This window comes from Pseudophryne corroboree, chromosome 1, assembly GCF_028390025.1.
Source record: "Pseudophryne corroboree isolate aPseCor3 chromosome 1, aPseCor3.hap2, whole genome shotgun sequence".
Taxonomy (NCBI): domain Eukaryota; kingdom Metazoa; phylum Chordata; class Amphibia; order Anura; family Myobatrachidae; genus Pseudophryne; species Pseudophryne corroboree.
This window is the reverse complement of record NC_086444.1, coordinates 273927421-273939675: the sequence shown is the minus strand read 5'-3', so window position 1 is coordinate 273939675 and position 12255 is coordinate 273927421. Positions and strand designations below refer to the sequence as shown.

General features: G+C 48.3%; 1 protein-coding gene across 4 annotated transcripts in view; it reads left to right on the top strand.

Moving 5' to 3' along the window:
- Nucleotides 1-12255, top strand: part of AIFM3 (apoptosis inducing factor mitochondria associated 3) — a 194116-nt gene that overhangs the window by 156890 nt on the left and 24971 nt on the right. For all 4 annotated transcript variants that reach the window (XM_063964266.1, XM_063964268.1, XM_063964267.1 and 1 more), the window contains exon 14: nucleotides 4278-4341. In XM_063964266.1, coding sequence (XP_063820336.1) covers nucleotides 4278-4341 — 64 coding nt within the window. The remainder of the gene's footprint in view (nucleotides 1-4277; nucleotides 4342-12255) is intronic.

The window sequence follows — 12255 nt, the reverse complement described above, 5'->3', positions numbered from 1 at the left end:
TGCTTATTGGGTGTAGTGATGTCCCCTGCTTATTGTGTGTAGTGATTTCCCCTGCTTATTGTGTGTAGTGATGTCACCTGCTTATTGGGTGTAGTGATGTCCCCTGCTTATTGGGTGTAGTGATGTCCCCCAGGGCCAGATTAAGCCTTGGGGGTGCCCGGGGCACTTAAGAGAGGGGGTCTCTGGTAGAGCAGGGGTGTATATTAGATGTCATTGATAAGAAAGTGTTTCAACACAGGTGATTGCAATCATAATTTAAGAAAGAAGTCCAGGTAGAGAGCATTTTGTCCCTCTTGTAATGGGTCATGTCGGGATGTATGGCTTGTGTATATTAAATTTAAACCAATGGTGTACATTAGATTAGAACTAATAGTTAAATAATGCCTGGATACTGTTTATAGGTCCACCTAATTGAAAGACAACTTTTTATAAAATGTACTTGTAGTACAATGAAGGCAACATAAACAACCTTAAAATGCACATATAAATCTATAATTCTATCATTTATCTTGTCACATGCAAGAATAGCAGTATCCTCTGTGCTACTTGCACACTGGGACAGGACACAAGAGGACTCCGTGTGTGTGTGCCTCTCTGTCTAGACCAGGGGTGGGCAATTATTTCAGCTGGGGGGCCGCTTAACACTTCCAGTGAATAGTCAAGGGCCACACACAAAATATCTTGTAAATCGGGTCTGAACTGCGCATGCACCGCAATGTGTAGGTGCGCCGGTCCGCAGCGTCAGGCAGCGATGGGATGGTACGAACAAAGTGATCGCACGGGCGATCGCAAGGTGATTGAGAGGAAGAGGACGTTTGTGAGTGGCAATTGAGCGTTTTAGAGGAGTGTCCGGAAAAACGCAGGAGGGACCAGGCGTTTGGAGGGAGAGTTTCTGACGTCAGCACTCAGCTCTGGCCCCGATCATCGCACTAGAAGAGTAAGTCCTGGGCTGCGCAGAGACTGCACAAACTTCTGTTTGTGCAGCTCTCTGCAGATGCGATCTCACCCCTGCACAGCGATTTCCCCCTCCCCTGTAGGCAGCGACTACCTGATCGCAGCAGTGCAAATATCGCCTGCTAGCGATCAGGTCTGAATTAGGCCCATAGTTACGTATATAACTATAAAAACATAGTGTGGATATATATATATATATATATATATATATATAGATATAAAACTACACAAACATACACCACAATATACATTACATACATAGTTTTTTTACAGGCAAAATCCAAGATGGCTAAAAAAAACACAGTAATCCAGTAAGATTTTTTTTTTTTTTTTAAACAGTGCTGAAAACACCCCCCCCCCCCCCCTCCCCTCCCCGAGACCCATATAGCGGTCTCTACCCCCCTTCCCTGCTGGACCCATATAGCAGTCCCTACCCCTCTTCCCCCCCTCCCCTAAACCCATATAGCAGTCCCTACCCCTCTTCCCCCTCTCCCCTAAACCCATATAGCAGTCCCCCCCCTCCTAACCCCCCTTCCCTGAACCTATATAGCAGCTTTTAAAGTTAAGCACAGATCCATTTACCTTTTTCACAGTGGCAGATCCGCTGCCTGCTGCCAGATCCCCGCTGCCTGATGCCAGATCCCCGCTGCCTGCTGCCTGCTGCCCGCGGTGCCGCACAGAGTCGCTGCTGCTGCCCGCTCCTGCCGTGGCCCCGCCCCCCGTGCCGCCCAGCGCCTGACGTCACAGTGGGAATCCCGGTCAGCAGTGACGTGACCGGGATTTCCTCTGCGGTGCCGCGTCTGGGAGGTACGTAGCGCAATGACGAGCGGCTCAGCCAGTCGGGCCGCTTGTCATTGCACACTGTGTGGGACAGCGGGGCCAGGCAGGATCGGTTCGCGGGCCGCATCCGGCCCGCGGGCCGCTTGTTGCCCACCCCTAGTCTAGACCCTCAATAGATAGTTTACACAGGACCCAGACCCCCTGGCAGGGAGGAGGAGAAGCTGGGATCCCTGTGTCACTTACAGCTCTCTCCACCCTCTTATCTCTACTCTGGTCGTTATCTCATGAAACCTGATACTCCTGTGTCTCTGCCTGCACTGCATACTGTACTGCTCACATTCTGGCTGCCTGGTTCTGCTGTTGCATAAGAGGAAAAGCTAGTGATGTCAGTGTGCTCTGGCCGGGAGGCCCCCTGACAAAGGGGGGCCCGGGGTACAGTATGCCCTGCATCCCCCCTTTAATCTGGCTATGATGTCCCCTGCTTATTGGGTGTAGTGATGTCCCTGCTTATTGTGTGTAGTGATGTCCCTGCTCATTGTGTGTAGTGATGTCCCCTGCTTATTGTGTGTAGTGATGTCCCCTGCTTATTGGGTGTAGTGATGTCCCCTGCTTATTGGGTATAGTGATGTCCCTGCTTATTGTGTGTAGTGATGTCCCCTGCTCATTGTGTGTAGTGATGTCCCCTGCTTATTGTGTGTAGTGATGCCCCCTGCTTATTGTGTGTAGTGATGTCCCCTGCTTATTGTGTGTAGTGATGTCGCCTGCTTATTGGGTATAGTGATGTCCCTGCTTATTGTGTGTGTAGTGATGTCCCCTGCTCATTGTGTGTAGTGATGTCCCTGCTTATTGTGTGTAGTGATGTCCCCTGCTTATTGTGTGTAGTGATGTCCCCTGCTTATTGTGTGTAGTGATGTCCCTGCTTATTGTGTGTAGTGATGTCCCCTGATTATTGTGTGTAGTGATGTCCCCTGCTCATTGTGTGTAGTGATGTCCCTGCTTATTGTGTGTAGTGATGTCCCTGCTTATTGTGTGTAGTGATGTCCCTGCTTATTGTGTGTAGTGATGTCCCTGCTTATTGTGTGTAGTGATGTCCCTGCTTAATGGTGTGTAGTGATGTCCCCTACTTATTGTGTGTAGAGATGTCCCTGCTTATTGGGTATAGTGATGTCCCTGCTTATTGTGTGTGTAGTGATGTCCCCTGCTCATTGTGTGTAGTGATGTCCCTGCTTATTGTGTGTAGTGATGTCCCCTGCTTATTGTGTGTAGTGATGTCCCTGCTTATTGTGTGTAGTGATGTCCCTGCTTATTGTGTGTAGTGATGTCCCTGCTTAATGGTGTGTAGTGATGTCCCCTACTTATTGTGTGTAGAGATGTCCCTGCTTATTGGGTATAGTGATGTCCCTGCTTATTGTGTGTGTAGTGATGTCCCCTGCTCATTGTGTGTAGTGATGTCCCTGCTTATTGTGTGTAGTGATGTCCCCTGCTTATTGTGTGTAGTGATGTCCCCTGCTTATTGTGTGTAGTGATGTCCCTGCTTATTGGGTGTAGTGATGTCCCCTGCTTATTGTGTGTAGTGATGTCCCCTGCTTATTGTGTGTAGTGATGTCCCCTGCTTATTGTGTGTAGTGATGTCCCCTGCTTATTGGGTGTAGTGATGTCTCTGCTTATTGGGTGTAGTGATGTCCCTGCTTATTGTGTGTAGTGATGTCCCTGCTTATTGGGTGTAGTGATGTCCCCTACTTATTGTGTGTAGTGATGTCCCCTGCTTATTGTGTGTAGTGATGTCCCTGCTTATTGGGTGTAGTGATGTCCCTGCTTATTGTGTGTAGTGATGTCCCTGCTTATTGGGTGTAGTGATGTCCCCTGCTTATTGTGTGTAGTGATGTCCCTGCTTATTGGGTGTAGTGATGTCCCTGCTTATTGGGTGTAGTGATGGCCCTGCTTATTGGGTGTAGTGATGTCCCTGCTTATTGGGTGTAGTGATGTCCCTGCTTATTGTGTGTAGTGATGTCCCTGCTTATTGTGTGTAGTGATGTCCCCTGCTTATTGGGTGTAGTGATGTCCCTGCTTATTGGGTGTAGTGATGTCCCTGCTTATTGTGTGTAGTGATGTGCCTGCTTATTGTGTGTAGTGATGTCCCCTGCTTATTGGGTGTAGTGATGTCCCTGCTTATTGGGTGTAGTGATGTCCCTGCTTATTGTGTGTAGTGATGTGCCCTGCTTATTGGGTATAGGGATGTCCCCTGCAGTGTTTATTGGGTATAGTGTTGTCACAAAGTACATACATATTGTTATGTGAATCTCTTGAATTTTAATATAATGTTGCCTACTAATGGAAAGTCCCCCCAAGTGTGGACTCCATGGCACAACTTGCACATACTGTGTAGTGTGAGAAATAATCTCAGTGTTGCAGATTTGCCGCCATGTATTACCGTGATGCATTGTACTATATGTAAGGCTGTATCGTTACTCACTGAGAAAGTATTTGTGTTTCACTTCCATTAAACAGTGCTGAGTTCACTAATTGAATGTCTTGGTTTTCAGCTGAAAGAAGTGGTGCTGAAGAGTGGGAAAGTCCTCAGAGCGGATGTGTGTGTCATTGGAATAGGTAAGACTAATGCAGGAGAATAGCATTGCTCTGTAATGTGTCCAGTGCAGTCTGCACATACGCCAGTGCTGATGCATAATGCTGCAAGTAACAGCTTGGAACTGTACTAACCATCATCACTGTGTTGTGAGCAGGCAACTCGGAGACTTTATTTGGTATGTGGTAAAGATGAAATACATATAAAAAGATTGTGTCACTCACTACCAGTCAGACGATTTCTTTCATTATGCCAACTATATGTTGGTTTCTATTGCACACATTTCTCTAAATGTACCCGTTTCTTATTTATTTTCTTACATTTTCTAAACTTGGAGCAACTAGGGCATTGCACAATTATGGATAGATTTAGAGCTTGAGTTAGGTTTACAGTTAGGGTTTAGGATATTGTTATGTGAACTGGTAGGCATGGGGTAAGTTATGTTATGACTATGTAAGGGATAGGGCCAGATTATCTTGGTTATTAGAAGACGTTCTGTGTCATGCAATTGTTTCCTGGGGGACCATGAGATGGAGGCAGAAGCGTTTTCTCTAACGTCCTAGTGGATGCTGGGGTCCATTTAATACAGGGAGAGGGCGGGGAAAAGTTAAGAAACCTTCAGCAGCATCAGGACCTCAGGACCAGAAGTCAGCCATTGCTTCTGCAAAAACCACAGTATGACGCTGGGGCTCCCCTGCGGGAGTCCGCTCAGGTGGGTGCACGTCTGAAACTCTTCAGCCAGATCTGGATACAATCAGAGCTGGATCCCTGGATATTGCAAATAGTATCTCAAGATTACAAGTTGGAGTTTCAGGATCTCCCCCCATGCAAATTTTTCAAATCAGCCTTACCAGCTTCTGTACAAGACAGACAGAAAATAACGGAAGCAATACAAAAATTACGTCAGGACAAGGTAATCACCTTAGTCCCATTGCTACAACGGGGAAAGGGATTTTATTCAAGCCTGTTTGTAGTACCGAAGCCGGACGGCTCGGTCAGACCGATTTTAAACCTAAAATCATTGAATCTTTATCTAAAAAGATTCAAATTCAAGATGGAGTCTCTAAGAGCAGTGATCTCCAGTTTGGAGGAGAAGGAATTCATGGTGTCGGTGGACATTAAGGATGCTTATCTGCATGTTCCCATTTACCCTCCACATCAAGCATACCTGAGGTTTGCGTTTCAGGACTGTCACTATCAGTTCCAGACATTGCCATACGGGCTCTCCACAGCACCGAGAGTGTTCACCAAAGTGATGGCAGAGATGATGGTTCTCCTTCGCAAGAAAGGAGTCAACATAATTCCTTACCTGGACGATCTCCTAATAATAGCGAGATCCAGGTAAAAGTTAGTGCAGAACATTGCACTATCCCTGACAGTACTTCAGAAACATGGTTGGATCATAAACTTTCCAAAATCACAGTTGGAACCGATGATGAGATTGTCATCTCTGGGAATGATACTGGACACTGAGGTACAGAAAGTTTCTCTAACGTCCTAGTGGATGCTGGGAACTCCGTAAGGACCATGGGGAATAGCGGGCTCCGAAGGAGGCTGGGCACTCTAGAAAGATCTTAGACTACCTGGTGTGCACTGGCCCCTCCCACTATGACCCTCCTCCAAGCCTCAGTTAGATTTCGTGCCCGGCCGAGGTTGGATGCACACTAGGGGCTCTCCTGAGCTCTTAGAAAGTTATAGTCTTAGAATTTGTTCTTTTCAGTGAGACCTGCTGGCAACAGGCTCACTGCAGCGAGGGACTAAGGGGAGAAGAAGCGAACTCGCCTGCTTGCAGCCGGATTGGGCTTCTTAGGCTACTGGACACCATTAGCTCCAGAGGGATCGACCGCAGGCCCAGCCTTGATGTTCGGTCCCGGAGCCGCGCCGCCGTCCCCCTTACAGAGCCAGAAGCAAGAAGATGGTCCGGAAAATCGGCGGCATGAAGACTCAGTCTTCACCAAGGTAGCGCACAGCACTGCAGCTGTGCGCCATTGCTCCTCTCACACACTTCATACTCCGGTCACTGAGGGTGCAGGGCGCTGGGGGGGGGCGCCCTGAGGCAGCAATAAAAACACCTTGGCTGGCAAAAATACCTCAATATATAGCCCCAGGGGCTATATATGAGGTAAATACCCCTGCCAGAAGTCCATAAAAAACGGGAGAATAGGCCGCGAAAAAGGGGCGGAGCCTATCTCCTCAGCACACTGGCGCCATTTTCCCTCACAGCTCCGTTGGAGGGAAGCTCCCTGGCTCTCCCCTGCAGTCTACAAGGGTTAAAAAAAGAGAGAGGGGGCACTAAATTTAGGCGCAGTATACATTATATATATAGATATAAAGCTATAGGGGACATAACTCAGTTAGTCCCTGCAGTATATAGCGCTCTGGTGTGTGCTGGCATACTCTCACTCTGTCCCCCCAAAGGGCTTTTGTGGGTCCTGTCCTCGTTTAGAGCATTCCCTGTGTGTCTGCGGTGTGTCGGTACGGCTGTGTCGACATGTTGAATGAGGAGGCTTATATGGTGACGGAACAGAGGCCGATATATGTGATGTCGCCCCCTGTGGGGCCGACACCAGAGTGGATAGAGAGGTAAAAGGTATTAACCGACAGTGTCAACTCCTTACATAAAAGGGTGGATGACGTAACAGCTGTGGGACAGCCGGCTTCGCAGCCCGCGCCTGCCCAGGCGTCTCAAAGGCCATCAGGGGCTCAAAAACGCCCGCTCTCTCAGATGGCAGAAACAGATGTCGACACGGAGTCTGACTCCAGTGTCGACAAGGTGGAGACATATACACAATCCAATCCGTGACTTGATCCCGGCAATAAAAAATGTGTTATACATTTCTGACTTTAACCTCTATAAATGGGTTTTAGGTTTGGGGAGAAAAAAACAGGCAGTGTTTTGTTCCCCCATCAGATGAATAAATGAAGTGTGTGAAAAGCGTGGGTTCCCCCCGTTAAGAAACTGGTAATTTATAAAAAGTTACTGATGGCGTACCCTTTCCCGCCAGGAGGATAAGTTACGCTGGGAGATATCCCCTAGGGTGGATAAGGCGCTCACACGTTTAATAGGTACCTGTTGATAAAAAAAAAAAACAGGAGGCTATCCTGAAGTCTGTATTTACACACTCAGGTACTAGACTGAGACCTGCAGATAGTGCTGCTGCAGCGTGGTTGGTGACCCTGTCAAACAGGGATAATAGTTGGCAAACATAAAAACATATTAAAGACGTTGTCTTATATATGGGGGATGCACAGAGGGATATTTTGCCGGCTGGCATCCAAAATAAATGTAATGTCCATTCTGTCAGGAGGGTATTAGAGACCTGTCACTGGACAGGTGATGCTGACTTAAAAAGCGCATAGAGAGCCTTATAAGAGTGAGGAATTATTTGGGGATGGTCTCTGGGACCTCGTATCCACAGCAACTGCTGGGAAGAAATAATTTTACCTCAGGTTTCCTCACAGAAAAAGGTACAGTCCTTTCGGCTTCAGAAAAGCAAGCGGGTCAAATGGCGCTTCCTTTCTGTACAGAGACAAGGGTAGAGGGAAAAAGCTGCACCAGTCAGCCTGTTCCCAGAATCAAGATTCTTCCCCCGCCTCCTGTGAGTACACACCATGACGCGGGTGCTCCACAGGTGTAGCCAGGTACGGTGGGGGGCCGCCTCAAAAATTTCAGCAATTAGTGGGCTCGCTCACAGGTGGATCCCTGTTTCTTCCAAGTAGTATTTCAGGGGTACAAGCTGGAATTAGAGATGTCTCCCCCCAGCCGTTTCCTAAAATATGCCTTGCTGACAACTCCCTCAAGCAGGGAGGCTGTGCTAGAGGCAATTAATAAGCGGTATTCCCAGCAGGTAATACTCAAGGTGCCCCTACTTCAACAAGGACGGGGTTACTATTCCACACGGGTTGGGGTACCGAAACCGCATGGTTCGGTATGACCCATTTTATATTTAAAATCCTTGAACATAAAAAAATTCAAGTTCAAGATGGAATCGCTCAGGGCGGTTATTGCAAGCCTGGACGAGGGGGATTACATGGTATCCCGGGACATCAAGGATGCTTTCCTGCATGTCCCCATTTACCATCCTCGCCAGGAGTACCTCAGATTTGTGGTACAGGATTACCATTACCAAGTCCAGACACTGCCGTTTGGACTGTACATGGCACCGAGGGTGTTTTATCAAGGTAATGGCCGAAATGATGATACTCCTTCAAAAAAAAGGGAGTTGTAATTATCCCGTAATTGGACAATCTCGTTCTAAGGGCGAGGTCCAAGGAGCAGTTGGTAGTCGGGGTAGCACTATTTTGGAAAGTGCTACAACAGCATAGGTGGATTCTAAACAGTCCAAAGTCACAGCTGGTTCCTATGACACGTCTACTGTTCCTGGGGATGGTTCTGGACATAAACCAGAAATAGTGTTTCTCCCGGAGGAGAAAGCCAAGGAGTTGTCATCTCTAGTCAGAGACCTCCTGAAACCAAAATAGGTAGCGGTGCATCATTGCACGCGAGTCCTGGGAAAAATGGTAGCTTCTTACGAAGCAATCCCATTAGGCAGGTTCCATACAAGAACTTTTCAGAGGGACCTGTTGGACAAGTGGTCCGGATCGCATCTTCCGATGCATAGGCTGATAACCCTGTCTCCAAGGACCAGGGTATCTCTACTGTGGTGGCTGCAGAGTGCCCATCTTCAAGAGGGCCGCAGGTTCGGCATACAGGACTAGGTCCTAGTGACCATGGATTCCAGCCTTTGAGGCTGGGGGGCAGTCACATAGGGAAGAAACTTCCAGGGACTTTGGTCAAGTCAGGTTATTTCCCTACACATAAATATTCTGGATCTGAGGGCCATTTACAATGCCCTGAGGCCAGCAAGGCCTCTGCTTCAAAACCAGCCGGTACTGATCCAATCAGACAACATCACGGCAGTCGCCCATGTAATCAACAGGGCGGCACAAAAAGCAGGAGGGCGAGGGCAAAAGCCACAAGGATTCTCCGATAGGCGGAAAATCATGTGTTAGCACTGTCAGCAGTGTTCATTCCCGGAGTGGACAACTGGGAAGCAGATCTTCTCAACAGACACGACCTCCACCCGGGAGAATGGGGACTTCCTCCAGAAGTCTTCCAATAGGATTGTACACCATTGGGAAAGGCCACAGGTGGACATGATGGCGTCCCGCCTTAACAAAAAGCTATAAAAGATATTGCTCCAGGTCAAGGGACCCTCAGGCGATAGCTATGGACGCTCTGGTAACACCGTGGGTGTACCAGTCGGTTTAGGTGTTCTCCCCTCTGCCTCTCATACCAAAGGTACTGAGAATAATAAGAAGGCGAGGAGTAAGAACGATACTCGTGGATGGCCAAGAAGAGCTTGGTACCCAGAACTTCAAGAATTTATATCAGAGGACCCATGGCCTCTGCCACTCAGTCAGGACCTGCGGCAGCAGGGGCCCTGTCTGTTCCAAGACTTACCGCGGCTGCGTTTGACGGCATGGCGGTTGAACGCCGGATCCTGAAGGAAAAGGGTATTCCGGAGGAAGTAATTCCAACGCTTACTAAAGCCAGGAAAGAGGTTACAGCAACTCATTATCACCGCATATGGCGAAAATATGTTGCATGGTGTGAGGCCGAAAGGGCCCCAACAGAGGAATTTCAACTAGGTCGATTTCTGCATTTCCTGCAAGCAGGAGTGACTATGGGCCTTAAATTGGGTTCCATTAAGGTACAGATCTCGGCTCTGTCGATTTTCTTTCAAAAAAGAACTAGCTTCAGTACCTGAAGTTCAGACATTTATAAAAGGAGTGCTGCATAGTCAGCCCCCGTTTGTGCCTCCTGTGGCACCTTGGGATCTCAACGTGGTGTTGAGTTTTCTTAAAATCACTTTGGTTTGAACCACTAAAAACCGTGGATCTGAAATATCTCACATGGAAGGTGGTTATGTTATTGGCCTTGGCTTCTGCCAGGCGAGTATCAGAATTGGCGGCTTTGTCTTGTAAAAGCCCTTATTTGATTTTCCATATGGATAGGGCAGAATTGAGGACTCGTCCCCAGTTTCTCCCTAAGGTGGTGTCAGCGTTTCACCTGAACCAGCCTATTGTGGTGCCTGCGGCTACTAAGGATTTGGAGGACTCCAAGTTGCTAGACGTTGTCAGGGCCCTGAAAATATATGTTTCCAGGACGGCTGGAGTCAGAAAATCTGACTCGCTGTTTATCCTATATGCACCCAACAAGCTGGGTGCTCCTGCTTCTAAGCAGACTATTGCTCGTTGGATTTGTAGTACAATTCAGCTTGCACATACTGTGGCAGGCCTGCCACAGCCAAAATCTGTCAATGCCCATTCCACAAGGAAGGTGGGCTCATCTTGGGCGGCTGCCCGAGGGGTCTCGGCTTTACAACTTTGCCGAGCAGCTACTTGGTCAGGGGCAAACACGTTTGCAAAATTCTACAAATTTGATACCCTGGCTGAGGAGGACCTGGAGTTCTCTCATTCGGTGCTGCAGAGTCATCCGCACTCTCCCGCCCGTTTGGGAGCTTTGGTATAATCCCCATGGTCCTTACGGAGTTCCCAGCATCCACTAGGACGTTAGAGAAAATAAGAATTTACTCACCGGTAATTCTATTTCTCGTAGTCCGTAGTGGATGCTGGGCGCCCATCCCAAGTGCGGTTTATCTGCATTACTTGTACATAGTTATTGTTAACTAAATCGGGTTATTGTTGAGCCATCTGTTGAGAGGCTCTATTGTTTCATACTGTTAACTGTGTTTCATATCACGAGTTGTACGGTGTGATTGGTGTGGCTGGTATGAGTCTTACCCGGGATTCAAAATCCTTCCTTATTGTGTACGCTCGTCCGGGCACAGTACCTAACTGAGGCTTGGAGGAGGGTCATAGTGGGAGGGGCCAGTGCACACCAGGTAGTCTAAGATCTTTCTAGAGTGCCCAGCCTCCTTCGGAGCCCGCTATTCCCCATGGTCCTTACGGAGTTCCCAGCATCCACTACGGACTACGAGAAATAGAATTACCGGTGAGTAAATTCTTATTATTTCTACTGGTGGAAAAGGTTCTGGAAATCCAGACAATGGTCAAACAAAATTTGAAACCAGCACGTGTGTCGATTCATCAGTACATCCGCCTGCTGGGGAAGATGGTAGCGTCTTAAGAGGCTCTACAGTATGGCCGATTCCATGCGAGAGTGTTCCAGTGGGATCTACTGGACAAATGGTCCGGATCGTAATCTACACATGCACCAGAGAATAATCCTGTCGACGAAAGCCAGAATTTCGCTCCTGTGGTGGCTACACAGTTCTCACCTCCTAGAGGGATGCAGGTTCGGGATTCAAGCCTGGATCCTAGTGACCACGGATGCAAGTCTCCGAGGTTGGGGAGCAGTCATGCAAGGGGAAAGCTTCCAAGGAAGATGGTCAAGTCAAGAAACACTTCTTCACATAAACGAGTTGAGAGCCATTTACAATGGTCTTCTACAAGCGGCACATCTTCTTCAAGATCGTCCCATACAGATCCAGTCAGACAATGTAACAGCAGAGGCTTCCATAAACTGTCAGGGCGGAATGAAAAGCAGAGCGGCAATGTCAGAGGTAACAAGAATACTCCTCTGGGCAGAAAGACACGCACAAGCACTGTCAGCAATCTTCATTCCTGGAGTGGACAACTGGGAAGCGGACTTCCTCAGCAGACACGATCTCCACCCAGGAGAATGGGGCGTCCACCAAGAGGTCTTTGCGGAGGTAGCAGTGGATGCACTGGTAACCCAGTGGATGTTCCAGTCGGTGTATGTGTTCCCTCCACTTCCGCTAATACCAAAGATTCTCAAGATCATAAGAAGAACAAGGGTTCGGGTGATCCTCATGGCCCCAGACTGGCCAAGGAGGGCTTGGTATCCAGATCTTCAGGAGTTACTGATAGAATATCCTCGGCCTCTTCCT